The sequence below is a fragment of the Chiloscyllium punctatum genome, chromosome 15 (assembly GCF_047496795.1).
Source record: "Chiloscyllium punctatum isolate Juve2018m chromosome 15, sChiPun1.3, whole genome shotgun sequence".
Taxonomy (NCBI): domain Eukaryota; kingdom Metazoa; phylum Chordata; class Chondrichthyes; order Orectolobiformes; family Hemiscylliidae; genus Chiloscyllium; species Chiloscyllium punctatum.
The window spans coordinates 67,296,654-67,320,250 of NC_092753.1; the positions used below are offsets into that span (position 1 = coordinate 67,296,654).

A 23,597-nucleotide genomic window follows, 5' to 3' on the forward strand; every position below is an offset into this window, starting at 1 on the left:
TAGGTTGATTCCGGAGTTGAGGGGGTTGGCTTATGAGGAGAGACTGAGTAAACTGGGATTATATTCATTGGAATTTAGAAGAATGAGGAGGGATCTTATAGAAACATAAAATTATGAAGGGAATGGATAAGATTGAAATATGAGGAACTGGTAGGTGAGACTAGGACAAGATGGCATGGCCTTAAGATTAGAGGATGCAGGTTTAGAACGAACTGAGAAGGAACTTCTTCACCCCGAGGGTTGTTAATCTATGGAATTCTTTGCCCGGGGAAATAGTTACTTCAGTAATCGCTTTTAGATATTTTCTTGAAAAATAAGGGAATTAAGAGATATGATGAAAATGCGGACAAGTGAAGCTGAGTCCATGAAAAGATCAGCCATGATCTTATTGAGTGGTGGAGCACACTTGAAGGGCCGGATGGCCTACTCCTGCTCCTAGTTCTTATGTTCTTTCCTGTTTTAATTTTTGTCAGGCAGGAATGAACATATGTTGTAGTTCATCTATGCACCTTTCTTTTTTAAGCGTTTTCATTGAATTCTTACATTGTAGTTCTTATAAGAATTGTATCCTTATAAGTAATATTCCCCAATTTATCATAACATTATAGTTTCCTTTTTGATTCAGAACCCTAGTCTCAGAATCAACTGTTACTCTCCAAACTAATTAAGAATTTTATTTGACAATGGTCACTCATCCCTCAGGGACCTTGCCAATTATTCCTTTGTTATTACAGTACCAGTCTATGATGTTCTGTCTCTAGTTGGTTTGAAAACAACATAATGATGTGAGAACCCATCCTGTGCCTCCTCTACATTATTGCTACTGATTTCATTAGCCCAATCTATTTGCATGTTAAAGTCATCCACAATTAAAGCTGTATCTTTATTGCTTCTGACTCTACTTTCCTGTTTAATGCCTTCTCTAACATTGCTATTACAGATTGGGGTCCATATACGACCCCCCCCCCCCCCCATAATCATTTATTGCCCTTTGTGTTTCTAAGCTCTATCAGGTAGATTTCACTTCTCCAGAGCTAATATCTTAATATCTTCCTCACAATTTTATTTATTAGGACTTTATCCATAATTGCAGCCCCATCACCTTTCTCTTTTTTGTTTGTTTGTCCTGTCTGAAAACTGAATATCTCTGGGTATTCAGTTCCCAACCCTGGTCACCCTGCAGCCAAGTTTGTAATGACAGCTATGTCATATCTGTTTATATCTACTTGCATGACTAATTGACTTTATTAGAAATCTACTTAATTGTGATGACTCTGTGCATTAAAACTCAAGACCTTAATGTTTTTTAAAAATATTCTTCGCCCCATCTGCATTATTTTGCATTATACCTTGTTTGACGTTTGTGCTTGAATTCTCTGCTTGTCAGTTTGCATTTTCCACTGTATCTTTTGTTTTTGCCTTTGTTTCCTTCTTTTCTGTCTCTCTCTCTCTCTCCTCCTCCCTCTCTCTCTCTCTCTCTCTCTCTCTCTCTCTCTCTGTTCTCATCTCCCTACTATTTTAGTTGAAACCTGCCCCAACTGCACTTGCAAATATTTCCCTCAGGCATCAGATCTGGTCTTGCCCAGGTGCAACTAGTGTAGCTTGTATCTCCTCCACACCATTCCCCCCAACACCACCACCACCACCACCACCAGAACTGGCTTCTAGGTCACAGGGATCTGAAAAGCTCCCCTCACATCATTTCTGCAGCCACGTAATCATCTGATATATTCTGCTATTTGTACTTTGACTAGCAAATGACATTGTGAGATCACTGCCTTCGAGATCCTACTTTTTAAACTTGCTTTCTACCTCCGTGTTCTGTTTTTATGATCTCATCCCTTTTATTTAAACCTTTGTTGTTGGTACCTATGTTTACCCTCCCACTGCAGAATGTCCCGTTGTTACTCTTAAATACTTTTGACCAGCACATGGAAGGGAAATGCCATCTTGGAGTTTTGTTTGCAGTTACAGAAATGTCTCTCTATTCCTCTTATGGTTGAATTCCCTTTTTATTATAGGCTTCCCTGCTTATTCCTCTTCTCTTGTGTGGTGCAACAAATTTAGCTATTGCTACTTTCCTCTGAAAGGCCATGTCCAAAGCGGTCTATCTGCTTTTCAGGTAAATGGTCACAGGGATCCTTGCACTCCATACTTAGTCATCTTACTGTGCCTGGTGGTCATCCATTCTCTCCTTGCATGTGGAATCTTAGTCTGTGGAGCCATCTTTCTGTTTATGTTGCTTACAAAACAGCAGTGACGGTACTTTAGATGTATTCATAGATTGTATGTATAGTTCATTTGAATTTTTGACACATTGAGGTTTTGTGTGAAAGTTGTTGAAATAATTTGACATAAGACAGAAGAGGATCTTTAATGGCCTAAAGAAAAATTGGTTGGAAAACCAAAGATTCAGACAAATGGGTATTACTTGGAATGTAGTAGGTTTGAAATAATTTACCCTTGATCAAGTTATGTATTCACTTTTATTCCCTGTGTAACTTGAACCTTTTTTTGAGGTTTGTTACCGATGGAAAGGTAGGAAATTTGGCATATCTGAATGGACATGTTCTCAAACTAGATAGACTTTTGCAAAGTGAGGTGACACCTCCTTGCAAGAAAAACATGGACGACAATTACATACTTTATATAAGGGGGCATTATATCCTGGTTTTTCAGGGACACTACCCAGATGAATTATTGTGACATGACTAGTTAGATATCAATGGGTCTCAATTTGAAAAATATTTTTCTGATTAAGTACCACAACTTGACTCGACCTACAATCCAAAGCAGCAGCACCAACATAATCTCAGTCTTGCCGTCCCCAACCACGACTAATGAGCTGTTAGTCTCTGGTCGGTATGTGATATTCCTGAGGAGTTCAGTTGAAGAAGATTCATAGAGGCTGTAGGTAGCCCAACCAATGAACAATGGATAAAACTGGGATGTGTAGATGTCCTTAGAACCCAGTCAGGCTATTTGTCTTAGAAGGTAAGGCTGTGCTGGACTGCATGTTCTCATACTTTTGCTTAAAAAATGTACTCCTCTAACCTTTTAGAAAGGCACTGAGGGATATGGATGAACAGAGACACCTAGAGGTTCAAGTTTATAATTTCCAAAAAAACATAAATGTGTATAGATCTTATGACCTCTTTATGGCTTTTTGCTTTTAGTATTTGGGACCACAGAGTAAAAATAATGAGTCAATGATGGATTCATGCTAAATATTAGTTCGGTGGCTCTTCAGGTCCAATTTGGATACTCTTTTATAGCAAGGATGCAAAAGCCATGGATCCTGCAGAGGTTTCTATTTATTTGTGAGCATGGACATGGGATTCTAGGACTATTTCCATTGGAGTGGAGAGGTCAAAGTAGAGATTTGAAAATTTACAAAAGCAAGAGAGCAAGTATTACTCTGGTTACAGAATCACTGAAAATAATTATTCATTTGAAATATTTCTTAAGTTTGAAAAAAGTAATTTGGAATATTGTATGTTAAGATTATTGTTATGTGGAAACGCATTTCCACAGGGAGTGGAAAAGGTTGGAACAAGGAGCATTTATTCCTTCTCTTATCTAGAAAATTAGGTAAATATTTAAAGTTGTTGAAAATACAAGATTTGAAGAAGGGATCAGGATAATGGGATCTATTTTGGAATAATCTAGAAAAATTTTTTTGATTTAGTTAGTCATTTTCTATGTCATAACAGATCTGTTCAGTATCTTTGTACCTTGTTTGCAATGGAATTTTATGTGTCTCAAATATTCCAGTCAGTGTTTTGACTGACTGTGTCACATCGATGCCAGGAATATTGATTTTAACTGTTATGAACTGTAGTGGTTATGAGCATTTTAAGAGTATTAATCTTATTGTCATTGGACAAGAGGGTCAACTCAGTTATATAATTGGAGTCTGGTATAAAGGATTAAACTGCTAATAACTAAGTCTAAAGTCAGAATATGAGAAGTATTCAACGACGTAGGATTAGAATAGTTAGGTAGTTGTTTTTTGACCATCATGGGCTTGAAGGGCCTTTTTCTGTGCTGTCGCCCTGTATGATATGATGTATAAAAATATGGTGTAATGCAAAATTGTTAGATGCCACATGCTACATTTATGTACTGAAGCTACTGCAGTCAATAAATGAGGTAACGATTAGCATCAGGCTATTTGGTTGTGGTTTACCTAAATGTATGGAGGTTTGAGTATTACTCTGGGAGCTATTTAGGTAGACAGCAAAGGGGTAAAAAAAAATGAAATAAGGTGCAAATGAGAATAGGGCAAAATACAACCATTAAAGTGTATAATGAAGTAGTATTGAGAGGGAAGATGAGATCAATAAAGCTTGATGCAGATGGGACTATAATGGGCATTAAGCAAATGGTAGAAATGTCAGTTAAGTGAATGTGTTGTCTGTTTTCACAGTGGAGGAAGGAAATAAAATGTCATTGGTAAGAAGGAATCTAAAATAAACCAAGACAAGGAAATTATTAGCTGAGAAAATGCTGACTACATTGAAAATATTTATGATGTTGATAAATGCCAGCAGAGGCCAGTTGGATTGAGTGGCTTATTTTTGTGTGTTTAAATTCTATATAATTATGCAGTTAAGAGATAATGAAAGTAAAATAAGTGAAGAACTCTTCAAAAATGTTCAGTAAAAAGAAAGTTTTAAATGTGTCCAGACTTAACAGAGGAGAGGTTAATGACAAATACACATTAGCTCCAGGGAATGCAATAGAGAAGGATATGGCAGATGGATAAATGCTGAATTTGTTAAAAATGAAGACAAAGATAATAAATGAAGTTACTGATGGAATTAGATCAGCTGAAGTGTAAAACTTGACTATGCAGTTGTTGAAAACTTGCCTGAGCTGTAAATGTTTTGCAATTAACCCTGATTATGGATACTAGAGCAGACAACTTGGTTGAATATATTGCAGTAATAGAGAGCTGTTCTGTTATACAATCATAGAATTGTACAGCATGGAAATAGGCCCTTTGATTCAACCTGCCTATGCCAACTAGATATCCTAAATTAATCTAATCCCATTTGTCAGCATTTAGCCTATATTCCTCTGAACTCTTCGTATTCATATACCCATTCAGGTACCTTTTAAATGTTGTAATTTTACCAGCCTCCACCACTTCCTCTGGCAGCTCATTCCAGACATGCACCACCCTATGCATGAAAAAATTGACCCTAGGTTCCTTTTAAATCTTTCCCCTCACCTTCAACCGATTCCCTCTAGCTTTGGATTCTCCTACCCAGGGGGAAAAAGACCTTGGCTATTGACCCTATCCATACTCTTCATGATTTTGTAAGGTCAACCCTCAGCCTCCAACACTCCAGGGAAAATAGCCCCAGCCTAATAAACTCTCCCTATTGCTCAAACCCTCAACCCCTCCTTGTAGATCTTTTCTAAACCCTTTCAAGTTTCACAGTGTCTTTCCTATAGCAGGGAGACCAGAATTGAATGCAGTATTTCAAAAGAGGCCTAACTAATGTCCTGTCCAGCCATAACATGACATCCCAACTCCTTTACTGAAAGCACTGACCAATAAAGGTAAGTGTACCAAACGCTTTCTTCACTATCCTTGTGACTCTGCCTTTAAGGAACTATGAGTCTGCATCCCAAGGTCTCTTTGTTCAGCACACTCCCCATGACCCTATCATTAAGTGTGGAAGACCTGCCGTGATTTGCCTTATCAAAATGATACACCTTAGAATTATCTAAATTAAACTCCATCTGCCACTCCTCAGCCAGCTGGCCCATCTGATCAAGGTCCCCTAGTAGTCACATAACTTTCTTCACTGTCCACTGCACCACTAAATGTTGTTGTCATCGGCAAAACTAAACATTCCTTCTATCTTCACATACATATCATTTATATAAGTGATAAAAAGCAGTGAACCCAGCATGTTGTGGCACGTTGCTGGTCACAGGCCTCCAGTCTAAAAAACAGCCCTCTACCACATCCTCTGTCTCCTACCTTCAAGACAATTTTGTATCTAAATGGATAGCTCACCCTGGCTTCCATGTGATCTAACCTTGCTAATCAGTCTCCCACGTGGAACCTAATTGAACTCCTTGCTGAAGTTCATATACAGAGGAACCTCGATTATCTGAACGAGATGGGTGGGCACTGTTTTGTTTGGATAATTGATTTTTGTCTCAAACAAGGGAAGCCATACTGATCTAATGCTGTGCTCTGCCAGAGAATTTGTTTAAATGTATAATTTTAATAAGTCTGCTTTTTAAACAAACTAATCTTTGCATTCTGCAAATTGCAGGTTAAACTGAGAAGAACTCTTATCGTCATATAAATATTGTATCTGAAATCCCAGCATTAAAAAAGATCCAGAACAGCATCTGTGATGGCAAGAGCATTTATCAGTTTCCGAGCTCAGTGTTGCGATAGTAAGACAGAAACATCGCCTTGCACATGCGATTACTTTCTCAGCCATTTTTTTCATGAACGACCCAATAAAGTGACGGGAGAACTGTAAAACACTTAGTTTTGCAAAAGGATGTATTACTAATCCTTACCTAAAAAAATCTAGTTGCTGATGCTTGAGGTGCTTGTGTTTCTTTGTTTTTGCCAGTGTTTTCACATGTTCATCAGTACAGGTAAATCGAATACACTTACCTCTTTGTAATGTTTTTGCGGGACCTGGATCATCTTAGGGGCGGCATGGTGGTTCAGTGGTTAGCACTGCTGCCTCATAGCATCAGGGTCCCAGGTTCGATTCCAGCTTCAGGCAATTGTCTGTGTGGAGTTTGCACATTCTCCATGTTTCTGCGTGGGTTTCCTTCGGGTGCTCCGGTTTCCTCCCACAGTCCAAAGATGTGCAGGTCAGGTGAATTGGCCATAGTGTTAGGTGCATTATTTAGAGGGAAATGGATCTGGGTGGGTTGCTGTTCAGAGGTTTGGTGTGGACTGGTTGGGCCGAAGGGCCTGTTTCCACACTGTAGGGAATCTAATCTAATCTAATCTTCAGATCATCCGAAATTTGGATAATTGATATTCGGGTAATCGAGGTTCCTCTGTTGAAAATGTCCACCGCTTTGCCTTCATTGGTCTTCACTGTCACTTCTTCAAAACACTCAATCAAGTTAGTTGAAGGTACTGAGTTTTTGCCAAGACATTAAATGGTGACTCTGTCCTGTCAGACATAAAAATAAATCTCATTCAGTAATGGCCTTTACAAGAAAGCAATACAATTTGTCCTGTTTAGCTGGAGCTCAAACAGCCAAGGTGCCCAAGCTGCTGAGTTTGCGATCATTGCTGGGCTCTGGTTCAAGGGGCCACTGAATGCATATATGCAGTGTTCAGAGCTTGGTGATATAATCCAGCCATATTTCTGAGTTAGCAGCGTATGCGCTAGTATCCCAGGAGCTGTCTTGATGCTTAAATTTTGCTTGCTTTATATCTGCAAAACATTAACTTTCAATTAGTGAGAGAGAAAGTATCTTAAGTTGTTTTCTTCGCACCAACAATGTCATGTTCAGTTTCTTGGCCAGAGCATCAGTATTGAGTTATGCAAGTTACGTGGCTACCTTCACGTGACTTGAACCTCAGTTTTCAAGGGCATTCGTGTATACCAGAGATCTAGCAGATCAATCAGTGCTGATTGATTCCTGGGTGCTAAACATCTTGCTTAAATTCCTGCTTTGTAGGGGTTATGTTTTCCCTAGGGTGACAGAAAATGCCCTTTGCACTGCTGCATTTGATGAGATCATTATCATGAGCAATTATTTTAACTGTCCAGAAGAAGGGCAGATTTGGGGTGACTTACGCAGGCTTTCTGCTTTATGTGGTATTGTGCGAGGACCGTAGACATCCTGAAAGAATGAGATGACTTTTGAATAGACACGAGCAGTAACGTCAATTTCCTTTCTGGTTTAGTTTGAAAGTGGCATGCATTTATAATGCAAAAGCGCTTGCTGGAAGTCTAGGCTATAATCCAGTGAAGATTGCCATGTGATTGTGGAATAGACAAGAAGGAAGCTGGAAGAACATAGCAAACCAGGTAGCATTAGGTGGTGGAGGAGTCGACATTTCAGGGATTCCTGAAGAAGGATTATTACCAAAATGTCAACTTCTCCTCCATCTGATGCTGCCTGGCTTGCAGTGTTCTTCCAGCCTCCTGCTTGTTTAGTTTGGATTCCAGCATCTGCAGTTTTTTTTGTCTCTAAATATGATTGTGGAGATCTTTGAACAATCTGGAACATCATTTGTGATAAACACTTCCTTCTTGACTGCATTACAATGAATTGGTTTGTTGCAAATTATGTTAACTCTCTCATTTTACCCCTGAATGGTAATCAAAGGAAAGTTAAACTTGAAGACTTAAGGCCTTTGTTTGCAAAATATAAGGTAAATACCACACACAGTGTTATTGGAGAAAATTCTGTTATTGTTTTCATTTTGGCTTGAAAAACAATGCAGTACATAATGCTTTAAAAAAAAGTCACGCTTTACATACCGTTACTGAGGACATTTTCGGTTGAGGCATTCTTCTGTCAGTTCAGAGTGGCTGAATGTTATGAATTCTCGAAAATGGTGTGCAATCTTTTAAAGAAATATTTAACTTTTCAGCTGTTTAACCGAACTAATTTGTTCTATAACTTCAGATGTTTAGATCTCACTAGTGTACTTTTTTTTTGTATAGAATGTAATATGATACTTGCAATGTCAAAGCATATTTTTGTCATCTCACAAAGATAATAGTTGCTGCATTTGCAGCTGAATGGATCGACAAAATTTACAAAATATTTTCTCGGTGCTTCTCATGAACCCTCGGTAGTGCGTGTTTTCTTTCTTGGTTATACAATGGTGCCAGCCTATTTGCCATAATGAACATGACTCATATACATTTGTGGTTCTGAACCATCAAAGACTTGCTATTTTAGAAACAGTGGCTTTGTAATCCAACTGAGGCTGATGATATACATTACCAGCCTGTGTTCAAGTAAGGCAATGAGTTTTTCAAGTTAATAAATACAGTTCACTGTTTTTCAAAGGTAAAATGAAGACTTATAGACAGTAGACAGTACTAATATTTTTTCCACATCTTAAAACATTTGCACCCTCAAAAAAATTGTGATACACTGTTTTTAATCATGCACAAATTTTGCATTCCCTAAATAAATAGGGTGAGATATCTGTAATGATATTGATGTCAATATTGTTTGTGTCTGATTAGATTAGATTACCTACTGTGTGGAAACCGGTCCTCCGGCCCAACAAGTCCACACCGACCCTCCGAAGAGCAATCCACCCCTCTACATTTACCCCTTCACCTAACACTACGGGCAATTTAGCATGGCCAATTTACCCGACCTGCACATTTTTGGACTGTGGGAGGAAACCAGAGCACCCGGAGGAAACCCACGCAGACACTGGGAGAATGTGCAAACTCAACACGGACAGTTGCCTGAGGCAGGAATTGAACCTGGGTCTCTGGCGCTGTGAGGCAGCAGTGCTAACCATTATGCCACCGTGTCGCCCATTTGGTGGAACATTAAAATATTAACTGAATTATTATAAACACTGTGGCAGTTAAGATGTATAATATAAATAGAGTTCACATGGGGATTACTGTTTTGCAAAATTTAGGAAGTACAGTTTTTAGTAACAGTCTGTCTGCTCTCTATTACTGTGTAGTTAATGCACTAGTTGGCTTTGTATTGCCAGTAATAACAGCGATTGTGAAAGTATTTAAACTTCTGATTTTGACATGATCTGGGAGAAAAGTACTTTTGTTCAAATCAGTTACCAAATACCTATAATTATGTTCACTAAACCAGAAATGAAGTAGTAGTGTTACTGAACATCAGAAAGGTTTTATTGTAAGTACGTAGTGACCTTTTGAGTTAGCATGTACCTCTGTTTGTTTGCACCTGAGACAACATGGCTAAATGATGTCCAATGCATTTCCTTGATACTCCTAGAATCTACTACTGGAGCTTTATATCAAGGATATTGTAGAATCCAATCATTTTGTAAAGCAGCGATTTCTTAAAGATGTAACCTTTTCACTTGCTGTATGAAAGACGTCAGTTCGTGTGTGTTTCATCTGATGTGGTGTTTCAGCATGGGGCTGAGTGGTTTCCTGTTTATGAAGCATCTGGTGTTGTATTTGATAGATTGAGAGTACTGAAGATGTATGGTACATTGTCATTTTCCTCATGTGGTTCCTGTACATTTTTAAAAAAATGAAATTTTGAGTGCATTCCAAGTCAGTGCTCCTGGTAATGTGTAAAAACAAGCTTTTAAGTTTGACCTCTTATTTTTAAAAGCAACAAAATTACAGGAAAGATTTTAATTTGCTGAAACCTCATTCACTTATGCAGTATTAAAATTGGGCCAGAAATATTCATGTTTTTTAAAAAAACTTCGCACATTTTCTTACTTGTTTCAATTCCATATTTACTTCTGCATTTTTATTTTCATTCTTCTAATTCTCTACTTATTCACTTTTGTTTTCTACTGCTTATCAACCATCCCTTGTTTTCCCTTTGCCCAATTTAATTACCTTGGTTCTAATACAGGATATGTACTGTGCCTAAAATGTGAAGTCCCTCAAGAAGAATGTATTGTGGAGGTCAAAACTATGGAAAGTCTTTTTATAAAATTAAACAAGCAGTTAATTGAATGGGAGGTTTTTAATGTCATGGAAGTGAGTCAGTTAAGATTTCTGAGAGAGTTACTAAATAATTTGAAGAGCACTATTTAGTTCGAGGACAAAATTGAGATTATTAATGGAGTCAGAAATTTTAATCAGCATTTCACAATTGATTCTGCCTCAAGTATTTGTTGTTACCGCAGTCCAATGCTCCTGAATTACCAAATTTGTATCCTTTGTATGATTAGTGGACAACAGGGTGGTCACAATTGTGGTTTGTGGTTTGAAAAGAAAGGATACTGAACAGTGTTGATTTTAATTTCGTATTTGTTACAAAATTGGTCATCAGTAACGAGGGTTTTTCTAAACTTTTTGACTTCCCTAATTTGTTATATTGGAGCATGCATTAGTTTCATTTTTCATCTTTTTGACCAGATAATTTAACTTCACTAGTTGTTATTTGTCAGTTGAAGTGACTTGACTTGAAGTGAGATTGAATGAAAATTTAGTGGTTAGCTCGTAGGTTTGACAGAACTGTCCTGTGTGCTCCAAGGAAAAACAGAGTGTTTATTTTCCTTGCTTCAGATTTAAGTGTGCACTTATTTTGATTGTCATTTTGTTCACACAATTGCATACATTTCACAATTGTTTACTGTTGGTAATTGAAAAGGAAAATCCTCTTTAGAACAGAGCAAGCTGAAGGGTCCTCATTTCTTAAGAAGAGTCACTGAATGTTAACTCTGCTTTCCCTCCACAGATGCTGCCAGACCGACTGTATCTTTCCAGCAATTTCTGCTTTTGTTCCAACATCTGCAGTTGTTTTTTCCAACTAGGTCGCACTTCATTGCTGAGTATGGAAATAATTTTGGTCAAAATGGAAAGTTAATTTAGTACAATGCATTTGAAATAACATTGTCAAGGTTGGATAGGAGTAGGGCTTTCTTTACACTTAAGTTAGAAATGCAAGACTTTCAAACAAGATCCTTTGTAATCCTTTGTTTATTGTAAAAGATGTACAGTAGAAAGTTATTTTCCTTGAATTGTCCAATTTGAAACCACAATGGTCACTTCAAATCACTAAGTACATTTGTAATGGATGGTGAGGGTGTACTTGAGAAACTACAGAAAGGTAACTCTATTTGAGTGCCCAAGACTCTCGTGCAGTATGAACTTGATTTTATTTGTATGTTACATTTTTAAACCATCATAAGATATTGTACTGGTTATTGCAGCTCTCAATTCCAGTTTTTATAAGTATGGTGTAATGATGCTTCGCAATACCAGCAGCAGCTTAATATATTTGACTCTATATTACAGCAAGCTAATAATGTATTGTTGTATAGAAATTGGTACCTTTTGAGCAAACACATGATGTTAAGTGTCATAGCCTGGACAGGTAACATTTGCAGTATTGATGCGTATTTCCTCAAAAACTGTGCAGTTTCAAAGTGCATTTGAAAGGCAAATCAGGGCCCAACATTTCACTTAATATTTCGCTTGTTTTCTAGATTAGAATTTGAATAAGAATAATTTTGGTTAAGAAGCCATGTTCTTTGGAAGGAGAAATAGTGTACTCAGAAAAAAATATGATTGGAGCTATCTGGTAACATAAAACTGTTTGTTATGTAAATAATTATGCACTTCCTTTATTAAACCATTGCCTCATTGATAAAAGAAATAGCTTGCATTATTAATCTCTCTTTTTCAGGACTATTGTGCCATGGAAAGTCTTTAGACAGTGCCTTCATGAAGTTCATTCTATCAGCTCTGGTTTGGAAGCCATGGCTCTGAAGTCTACAATCGACTTGACGTGCAATGATTACATTTCAATCTTTGAATTTGATATCTTCACCAGGCTATTTCAGGTGAGTTAATGAAAATAGATATTGTATGTTATTAAGTTTATTTTAAATTGGGAGGACAACAGTTGAACTAATCTGCAAAGCATTTTGATGTGCGTATCAGAGAGGAGGAGCTTTCTTTGAAATATAGAGCTATTGAAGATGTGTAACATGTATCTTAAATTATGTTTTTGCATATGCACTGACAATGTTCTGAACAAAGATTCCACAAGATTTTTAATAGATTGTTGTAAATTCATTTGTTTTCTAACCTATTCTTTGAATGGTCTGTTGCAGGAGGTAGTGAAAACTTTGTGTTACAATTTCCTAGTAAACAGTAACAAAAAATGCATCCTCAGTATATTGTATGTTGTTGGCAATATTTTTGGCTGCTGTTTTGCTTTAAAGAAAGAACTTTTCTGGCTGCTCCTCAGTTTCTTGGAAATCTTGTTAGAAATGGTGGAAGTAATACAGATTCTGATAGTATGTTGTTTTCTTTTAAAATGCATAAGAAATAAAGCACTGTAAAACACTGATCCTCTTTAATACAAAAATGTGATGCTACTTAGTGGAATATTGTGTTACACGATAGGATGGAAGTTCTGTATTTAGCGACCAGTTATTTAGGTGCATTGTTTGATACTGTTAATAATGTATATTGCTAAGCAACTGTGTGGCTGTAAAAAAAAAATCTGAATGGTATGTATGATCCAGTTCCAATAATTTAAACCAAAATAATATTTTTGTCATGGTGCAGGCTTCCACGTAAATGTGTTGAGGTTGCAGGTTCCCATTTATATGGTAAAATATTGTGTCTGGTTCTGTCCCTATATTAAGTAACAAATGTAATAATTCTAGGGTGGGGCAATAAGGCATCTTCTTAAACTATGGACTGTGTCAATGTAGCACATTTACTTAACATATTTTGGAAGTAAATTCACAAAACTTTGGGGACATGCCTGTAAGTAGATAGAGTTCCTTTTGGGTGCCAGCAGTAATTATCCTTCCAGTTGGATGAGTGGATGTGCTAACCCTGGACTGCTGTTATTTAAGAAGTAACAAATTTCTGATGGAAAATATTGAATACCAATAGTTGTATAGGGATCTGCTTTACCATTGGTTAAGAAACGGGGTATGGCACGTAAGAAGATGGTCATGGTTATTGGAGGTCAGTCATCTCAGGTCCAGGACATCTCTGCAGGAGTTCCTCAGAGTAGTGACCCAGGCCCACCCATCTTCAGCAGCTGTTTTATAAAAGACCTCCCCTTCATCATAAGGTCAGAAGTAAGGATGCTCGCTGATGATTACAATTATTCAACATCATCCACAACTCCTTAGTTACTGAAGCAGTCCAAGTTTAAAGACGAAAAGATCTAGACAATATCTAGTATTGGGCTGACAGGTGGCAAGTAACATCTGTGCCACACAAATGCCAGGCAATCACCATCACTAATAAAAAAACAATCTAACTACAGCTCCTTGATATTCAATGGGGTTATCATCACTGAATCCCCCAGTATCAACATCCTGACGGTTACTATTGATCAGAAACTTGTGGAGGACTAGGCCAGACCCCTCCAAACAGTTTTAAGTTGGTAGCCCAGACCATACTTTTGCTATTTATTTAGCTAGCCGTATATTAGATAATCCTGGATTAAATTAGCTAGGTCTACAGTCAGGTTATAAACAAACAAAACTAATTTACAAAATTGCAGAATGAAACCCAAAGGACAGAAAACAGAACTTAACCTATCTAAACCCGACTTAATGAAGCTGTTCTGAAAATACTCGCAATAGTCCCAATACACACATCCCTTCGCACAAACAGTAAACAATGGCACAGGCAATTTACAGTTCAAAATCATAATGGCAGAATGCTATGACTCTGACTCAGCTCATTCCTGAACTGAATTAACTGCCCAACTAGAGAATTGGACATGTCTTCTTGACTATACCAGTTTCCAAAAGACCTTTCAAGCTTTTGGCCTGAAGCACTATCTATTAGGGTAAACAACAAGGCCCCAATGAACCATTCAAACTTCAGACACAATGGAGCCTGACCAATTACCCCTTCTCTGAAAAAAATTCAAGGGCAAAGTAACCGTTTACCAGACCAACATTGTGACACCTCCCCCTTTTTTTTAAGAAAAGGTACCATTGATAGCTAACGGTGGCTTCATTTTTCAACACCCTAAAAAGAAAAGTCACCTTTCGCTATTGAAATGCTTTGTGTAATCAGATATGGCTAATACTGGGGCAGTGGTTAACACAGTTTTCAGGCTGTCAAACGCTTTCTGACAGTCCCCTGTCCACTGAAACGTCTTGCCTTTCTTCAACAATTCAGTGAGAGGAGCTGCCACACGGCTAAAATTCGGCACAAATGTTCGATAAAATCCACTCAATCCCAGGAACTGCAGTACAGCTTTTTTTGTCAATGGTGTGGGAAATTCCCCAATTACTTTCGCTTTTGCATCCCGTGGGACCATTTGTTGATGTCCAATAGCATGGCTCAGGAAGGTGACTTGGGCTTTGGCAAATTCACTTTTAGCTCGGTTCACCACCAAGCCTGCCTTCCAAAGTTGATCAAACCAGTCCGATAAATGCTGTAAATGTTCCTTCTATGAGTGACTAAAAATCACCAGGTCATCAATATACACCACACAGTTGGGTAATCCGGCAATGACCTTCTTAGTTAGTTTCTGAAATGTGGCCGGACATTTTTTTCATAACAAATGCCATAACTTTAAACTGATACAGTCCATTTGGCATTACGAAAGCTGAAATTGCCTTTGCTCTTTCTGACAGAGGTGCCTGCCAGTAGCCTCTGAGCAAGTCCAACTTAGAAATGTAAGTTGCCTGTCCCACCTTTTCAACATAGTCATCCAACTGGATATGCATCAGTCTTTGTAACTGCATTGACTTTGCAATAGTCCCCACACAACCATCGGGTACCATTTGGCTTTGGCACCATGACTATGGGTGAGCTCCGGTCATTGTAACTCAATTCGATTTTGCCATCTTGGAGTTTGCGTTCTATCTCCTTCTGAACCTTTGCCATCTGTAGAGTGTTATGCCTATAAGGATGTTGCTTAATCGGAACAGCAACTTCTATATCTACATGCGCAATTAGGTTAGTACTTCCCAGTTTATTTCCACATATCTCCCCATGTGATAGTAATAACTCTTTCAGGTCATTTCAGTTTTTCTCAGGAAGATAACTTAATTTATCCCAATTTTTGACAACTTCATCATTGTCCAATTTAATTTGTGGAATGTCCGATTCAGAATCCTCTGAACTTGGTTCTTCCTTCTGTGCTGTAATCATTAACACCTTCTCCTCTTGCTTTCCTTCCCAATCAAAATAGCTTTTTAGCATATTCACATGACACATTCTGAGAGATTTCTTCCTGTCTGGAGTCCCTATCAAGTAGTTCGTCTCCCTGAATCTCCTTTCAACTTGATAAGGACCACTAAACCTTGCTTTAAAAGGTCCACCTATTCCCGGAAGTAACACTGATACCTTATCCCCGATAGCAAAATTGCGATTTTTTTATTTCTTATCCGCTTCATGTTTCAGTGCATGCTGCAATACTTTTAAATGCTGTCTGGCGAGTTCCCCAGCTCTATTTAATTATTCTCTAAAATTTGACACATAATCCAAATGTGTGGTCTCTGAATTCTGACTTACTAATTTCTCCTTAATCAATTTTAATGGTCCTCTCACTTCATCCCCAAAAACTAATTCAAATGGACTGAATTTGGTCAATTCACTTGGTGCATCCCTGATCGCAAAAAGTACACATGCAATTACCTTATCCCAATCATCTGTATAATTCTGACTAAAATCGCTCAACATGGTCTTTAGCCATCTTTCTAGTGCTCCCTGCAATTCTGGATGGTACACTGTAGATTTGAATTGTTTTATGCCTAAGCTGTCCATAATAGGGCGGCACGGTGGCTCAGTGATTAGCACTGCAGCCTCACAGCACCAGGATCCCAGGTTCAATTCCTCGGGTGACTGTCTGTGTGGAGTTTGCATATTCTCGCCGTGTCTGTGTGGGTTTCCTCCGGGTGCTCCGGTTTCCTCCCACAGTCCAAAAATGTGCAGGTCAGGTGAATTGGTCATGCTAAATTGCCCATCGTGTTAGGTACATTAGGTGCATTAGTCAGAGGAAAAGGGGTCTGGATGGGTTACTCTTCGGAGGGTCGGTGTGGATTGGTTGGGCGGAAGGGCTTGTTTCCACACTGTAGGGAATCTAATCTAATCTAAACTTCCTTGAATAGTTTGGATGTGAAGTTTGACCCTTGACCTGACTATATCTCTATTGTTAGTCCATATCTAGTGAAATATTTGAGTAATTCCTCTACAATTCTTTTAGCTGTGGTATTGCATAATGGAACGGCCTCTGGAAATCTCATCGATATATCCACTAATTTTAACAAGTACTCATTCCCACTTTATGTTTAGGGTAGGGGACCTGCATAATCAATTACGACTCTTGTAAATGGTCTTGCAAATGCTAGAATACGTATTAAAGGTGCAGGTTTTATTACTGCCTGTCGCTTTCCAATTACCTGACATGTATGACATGTCTGGCAAAATTCAACTACGTCCTTGTGCAGTCCAGGCCAGTAAAAATGTCTTTGTATTTTAGCCTCACTCCTAAATGACCTCATGTGCCAGTCGCAACACCACCTTTCTATACTCCACTGGCAATATAATATCTCCTCTGCTTGAATATGTGATGGTCTCCATTCCCTCGTTCAGACATCATTTTTCAGATAATAACACATAGGGATACATTCAGGCTCTTTTTCTGCATTGGCCTTTTGATACAACTGTTTCAAATTTTCATCTTTCTTCTGTAACTCGATGAGTTTTTCAGAGGTAAAGATATTTGCATGAACATTTATTTGCTCTTGGTTTGTCCCAACTAACTGATCGAATACAGTCTCTGCTAATGCTACTTCAGCTTCCTTATCTGTACCCTTTGATCTCTCCTCCTTCAACTGGTGACCCTGTAACCTTGTTAATACACAATCAGGGAAGATTCTCAAATAAGACTCCTGCAATGCTTCACTTGCTTGAGTCTCCATGAACTTTTCAGCTACAGTAGGGCAGCATGCCTGCCGATGAACCAGCTACATCATTCGCAGGGACAAATTGTATTCCTGGACCTGAACGTTTGTCCAGTACTCCAACCACAAATTTTCCCCTCTTTTCTGAACACTGTAGCCTCACTTTACATAACTGTGTGCTTTTGTCTTGCCGTCAATTCCTGTTACCAGTTCCTTTTCTGGCAATAATCCTTCAGGAGTACATATCATCTCACCCTTCAGATCACAGACTGAGAGGATTCTGTGTCCCTTAATATTGTAACCTCTTTACCTGCTACTCCTGGCTTATGTGAATCAACTTTACCTTTGTAGGTATATTTTTTAAGCAGATCTGACACTTCTTCCTTAACCAACCTCTGATCAGTTTATACACTCTGATGCAGCTTTCTAGTTTCCACTGTACTTTGTTTTACTACTCCCAACAAAACTTTCCAGGCTTATCCTGCTTTCCCACATCTGGCTTTCCTGTGCTTTTCCAGCCCACCAACACTGATTTCATGTAGTCTACTTCATTGCAATAAAATCACTGGAGCTTTTTAACTTCTTAGTCCCCTCCTTTTTATGATCGTCACCGAGATCTCCCTTTCCCTTTCCACACGAGGATTTCTTTTCCCCAAGAGGATTTCTCTTTTCCCCAACTTCTATCCCTCACAGATTGATATTGATTTTGGAAGCCAAACTTTAATTTATGAACCAACTCATAATCGTCAGCCATTTCAGCTGGTAACCTTGCCGTTTTAACTTCTTGCACAAGCTCATATGCACTTAGGAAGGCTTTCTTCACCTCCTCATATGCCCCAGATATCTCCTCTGATAGTGATGCAAATACCTCACCAGCCCTACCTATAAATTTGGTTTGGATCAACAAAACCCACCTGGTCACTGGCTACTGCACTTGTTGAGCTACTTTTTCAAATGAGATGAAAAAGTCTTCCACATCCTTCTCATCAAATTTAGACAATGCTTGAACATACTTAAACCGTTTCTCACCAGGCTTGTGAGTACCAGGGACTTGCTCATCCTCACTAAGCCTACCTTCAGCCTTCATCTCCAGTCTTTTATGCTGACCCTTTTTAAGTGTCATTTTCTGAAGTTCAAACTCTCTCTTTTTCTTTCTCTTCTGCTAGAGCCCTTTGTTCTTTCCCTCTGGCTTCCGACTTTAATCATAACTCAAACTGTTCCATTTATGCTGCCCTTTCTTTCTCACCTCTAACTCAAGCTGCATCATTTGCCATTGAATTTTTGCCAAGTGTACAGATCCTGATGGTGTTTCCAGCAAATTTAAATATTGAGCTACTACTGAAATCATCTCCTCTTTCCTCACATTAGGAGGTAAATTCGACCCCAGCTTATTTAATAATTCCGGCAGATTGGTCTTATTTGCCTTGTGTAAAACACCCAAGGTCACTTCTTCTGCCTCCAGACACACCTTGGTGACTAAAAGAGCCATTTTTATCTGAGCGCTGTTTAAACCAACCAAATCAACACCCAAAATAAAAGACACTACCATCTACCACCTGCTGTTTAGATGCTGCAAAGAGCTCCCAATATATTATGGACGTCAAAACATTTTTAAACAGGTAACCCAGACTGTTACTTTGCTATTTGTTTAACTAGGTATATAGATTAGATTAGATTCCCTACAGTGTGGAAACAGGCCCTTCGGCCAAACAGGTTCACACCGACCCTCCGAAGAGCAACCCTCCCAGACCCATTTCCCTCTGACTAATGCTCCTAACACTATGGGCAATTTAGTATGGCCAATTCACCTGACCTGCACATCTTTGGACTGTGGGAGGAAACCAGAGCACCCAGAGGAAACCCACGCAGACACAAGGAGAATGTGCAAACTCCACACAGACAGACAGGCACCCAAGGCTGGAATCGAACCTGGGATCCTGGTGCTGTGAGGCAGCAGTGCTAATCACTGAGCCACCATGCCACCCTGTGCTTGCATAAAATCACACTTACAGATCACCCTACCCTCAATGACCTGTGACAATGTCAAGTCCTCTGTGCCTTTCTACATTTTTCTTGATGTTGAACTTAAAATATTTGTCTTGCTTAAATTCCTTCACATCATCATCTCTCCGCATTTGTGGATATTCCCAGAGTAAATTAGCTGGGTAGACTGCCAGGTTTTAAGCAAACAAAATTTATTTACAAAATTATGGAACAAAACCCAAAGAACAGAAAACAGAATACCAGATTAATTTATCCTATCTAAATCTCACTTAATGATGCTGTTCCGAAAATACTTGCAACAGTTCCAATACACACAGCCCTCAGCACAAACACAAACAATGGCACAGGCAGCTTACATTTCAAAATCATAATGGCAGAAAGACAGGGAGAAGGCTTCCAGTTTCCCCTGTGACTCTTACTCTACTCAACTCCCAGAGAGTTGGCCATGCCTCCTTGTCTATACCAGTTTCCAAAAGACCTTTCAGTGCAGCAGGCCTGCAGCACTATCTGTTAGAGTAAACAACAAGGCCCCAATGAACCATTCAAGCTTCAGGCTCAATGGAGCCTGGCTAATTACCCCTTCTCTTGAAAAAAAACCCTCAAGGGCAAAGTAAACTTGTACCAGACCAGCATTGTGACAAACTCGATTGGACTTGCCACATAAATATTGGCAACGAGGGCAGGTCAGAGGCTAGGAATATTGTAACACACTCCAGACTCTGCAAAGCCTTTCCATCATCTATAAGGCACAAGTTAGGAGTGTGATGCAATACTCCCAACTTGCCTGGATGAGTGCAGTTCCAACAAAACTCAAGAAACGTGACACCACCAGAACAAAGTAGGCCGCTTGATTGGCACCACATCCACAAACATTCATTTCCTTCACCACTGATGCGCAGTAGCAGCAGAGTGTACTATCCACAGCGTGCACTGCAGAAATTCGCTGAGGATCCTTAAATTGCACCTTCCAGATCCACAACACTTCCATTTAGAAGGCAGTAGATACATGGGAACGCTGACAGCTATAAGTTCCCCTCCAAGCCGTTCACCATCCTGACATGGAAATCTATCACAGTTCCTTCACTGCTGGATCAAAATTCTAGAATTCCCTCCCTAAGGGTGTTATGGGTCCACCTACAGCACATGGACCACAGTGGTTCGAGAAGGCAGCTCATCACCTTCTCAAGGGTAGCTGAGGACAGGCAAAAAGTGCTAGTCAGCCAGCAATGCCCAGATTCCACAAATGAATTTTGAAAAGGTAATAGAGGAATATGGTGCAGAGGAGGCAAAACAAAATAAACAGTAAGGACAATTAAGTTTGCAATCAAACTTTAGTTGTTCCTAATTAGATTCTAACTGGGTTCCCTAAATAGTGACGTAGTGAAACAGAGTACATGCTTATATGATACTTTTGCCCAAAATATTCCTTAGTATAATGAATGTGGTTTTGCATATCCAATTATAGAAAGCACACTAAAATTTTGGGAACTGTATTAGGACACAGCCAGGAGTGAGAAACAATAGTTAAGTGGAGAAATTTAAATATTTGAGCTTTGTCCAGTGGAAGATTTGAGAACTTTGTTTAAAAAGTTATGAAGTGTTTTATTTGACTGAACAGAGATGTAATTTTTTTTTCTTGTTATTGCACAGGTAGCCACAAGGACACACATATTCCGAATGATCATGAATGATTGGCTTTAGTGATTGTTGTCAGGTTAGAAAACTGAGATAGGGTTGTCCCCGACCATCTGCTAAATTGTCAAGTAGTTTTATGTGCAGGGTGATTGTTGAAGGGGTGGTGGTGTTGTCCAGAGTGACCAGTGCCACGGGAGGTACCTTCCAACATTTGGTGCATTATTAAGAAGGCCACACTGCTCCTGAAGTGAGCCAGTAGGGATGCTGTCAAGTTTAACTCGGTGATTTCTTGAAGTGTAAGATGTCACCAGCTGCTAATATACTGCTAATGGCTGGAAGGTGCCCATAATTGGTCATTTAAGTGACACAAATGACCTTTGGGCACCCTCGCTATTGCTGACAGAATACAACGTTGCAAGAAATTGACAGCTACACTGCACCACCCTTCTTTGATTTATTTACAGTAGATTTCCAATAGCTTAGAGGTTGGCACCTGCTAAAAATGTAGTGTTTATTTAGTCTTTTTTCTCTACTTTCTCTAAAAGCCAAATCATTTGCTTGTATATTCATGGGAATAAGTTAACTTTTTTTTCATTGTTAGCCTTGGACCTCTATCTTACGGAATTGGAATTTCTTGGCGGTGACCCACCCTGGCTACATGGCTTTTCTCACCTATGATGAAGTGAAGGCTCGGCTCCAAAAATACATCAACAAACCTGGCAGGTCAGAACCAAACAGATTTGATATTAAACAGAGTTTTCAATTAGGGATTGTAGATCAAGGAGCGTATCAAAGGAAGTTATACTTTTTGGGTGGGCTTGCTTACTCGATGTATCAGGGATTAAACAGCTGCTCCTCCTGACCCACAACTGAGCTGGAAAGGCTGTTATTTGTTCCATGGAGCAATCCTAGTCCTGTGTTTGCAGATCAGATCCTTGCATCAAGTTTATTTTTATTCTTAAGCTGTTTTTGTTTTTGAATTGTAGGCTTGAAATGTAGGCCATTTTTCTAATGCCAGCTTTAAAATGACCAGATTTGTTGAATTAAATTTCACAATTTACCACTATTGAATTTGGTCTCACAATCTCTTGATTGCTATTCCAGTACTCTAAAATTTAATGGGATAAATTGTCTTTTTCCTGAATTCTTATGAATGAACATAACTTTATAAAAGTCTGCACAATTAAATGTGTTGCTGCCTTCAAATGATTATAAGAAGTTGATTCTTGTATTGTTTACGAAAATATATTGATTGGATAATTTCTCCATCTATCATGTTAACTGGAATTGTACAAAATTTAAAATTTTCAGCTGTTCTTTTGTTTTATAGAAGGTATGTATTTCATATTGCTTGTGGTGCATATGCTAAGCAGTTATACACCTGATGTTGCAATTTGGAAGACTTGTGATATTCTGGCATTCAATGCTTTTCTTTGCACCTGGTTGTTTATTTTGGTCTTACATGCTGTTTAGATTGCCTTTGGCTAATTTTGCCCTGTTTCTGAAAAACAAGCCAGGCCATAATAAGAATTTGATTCAGTAAACTTACTTTGCTGAAATGTGAGAATTATTGGCTTCAATTTAACTTGTCTGACCAAGTATGGCCTGTGAACACTACATCAATTTCCTCTTGCATTCATGTAGTATAATTCCAGGGCCCAACTGAGGTGTTTGTGTTTAGAAAACTTTCATCAGTATTCTGCTGTGTTCACACTGTATTCATTTATCTCTTAGCTCGACACATTTTAAAGTAACTCTTAACATTCATGTTTGATGCCAAGTGGGTTGAACTCTTAACAGTTTAAAAATGTGTTGCTGGAAAAGCGCAGCAGGTCAGGTAGCATTAAAGGAGCCGGAGAATCGATGTTTCGGGCATAAGCCCTTCTTCAGGATTCTCCTGCTCCTTTGATGCTACCTGACCTGCTGCGCTTTTCCAGCAACACATTTTTTAGCTCTGATCTCCAGTATCTGCAGTCCTCACTTTCTCCTCTTAACAGTTTAGTAAGGGTAAGCAATATAACTCATATTTTAAGTAATCTAGGTAATTTATACCCTCCGTTTGGTTTTAAATACAATGTGGTTCAAATTATCTAACTTGTATAACAGACTGGTATACATCTGGATGGGTTTTTGGGTATTTGTTCAGTGCACCAATGAACAGCTTTGATGTATGTTTGAATAAAAGAGACTTTGCAACGATATGGGGAAAAGCGAGGCTACTGAGTCTGTGATTTTTTAAAATCATTATTTAATAAAAGTTTATCAATTCCCTTTTGGAAAAATTTGAGTTGACCCAGCATCTGTTGCCATTTTAGAGTTTCTTTGGCCTTTGTTGAAAAGTGCTTCCTAATTTCACTCCTAAATATTAAACCTATAAGTTCAAAGTTCTGCCCTTTCTTTC

The 23,597-nt window shown here is 38.7% G+C and overlaps 1 protein-coding gene across 1 annotated transcript in view; it reads left to right on the top strand.

The window, feature by feature from the left end:
• cblb (Cbl proto-oncogene B, E3 ubiquitin protein ligase) overlaps positions 1 to 23,597 on the top strand; it is a 200,784-nt gene that overhangs the window by 104,285 nt on the left and 72,902 nt on the right. The window contains exons 3-4 of the mRNA XM_072585385.1: positions 12,346 to 12,502; positions 21,798 to 21,919. Of these exons, the coding sequence (XP_072441486.1) occupies positions 12,346 to 12,502; positions 21,798 to 21,919 (279 nt within the window). The remainder of the gene's footprint in view (positions 1 to 12,345; positions 12,503 to 21,797; positions 21,920 to 23,597) is intronic.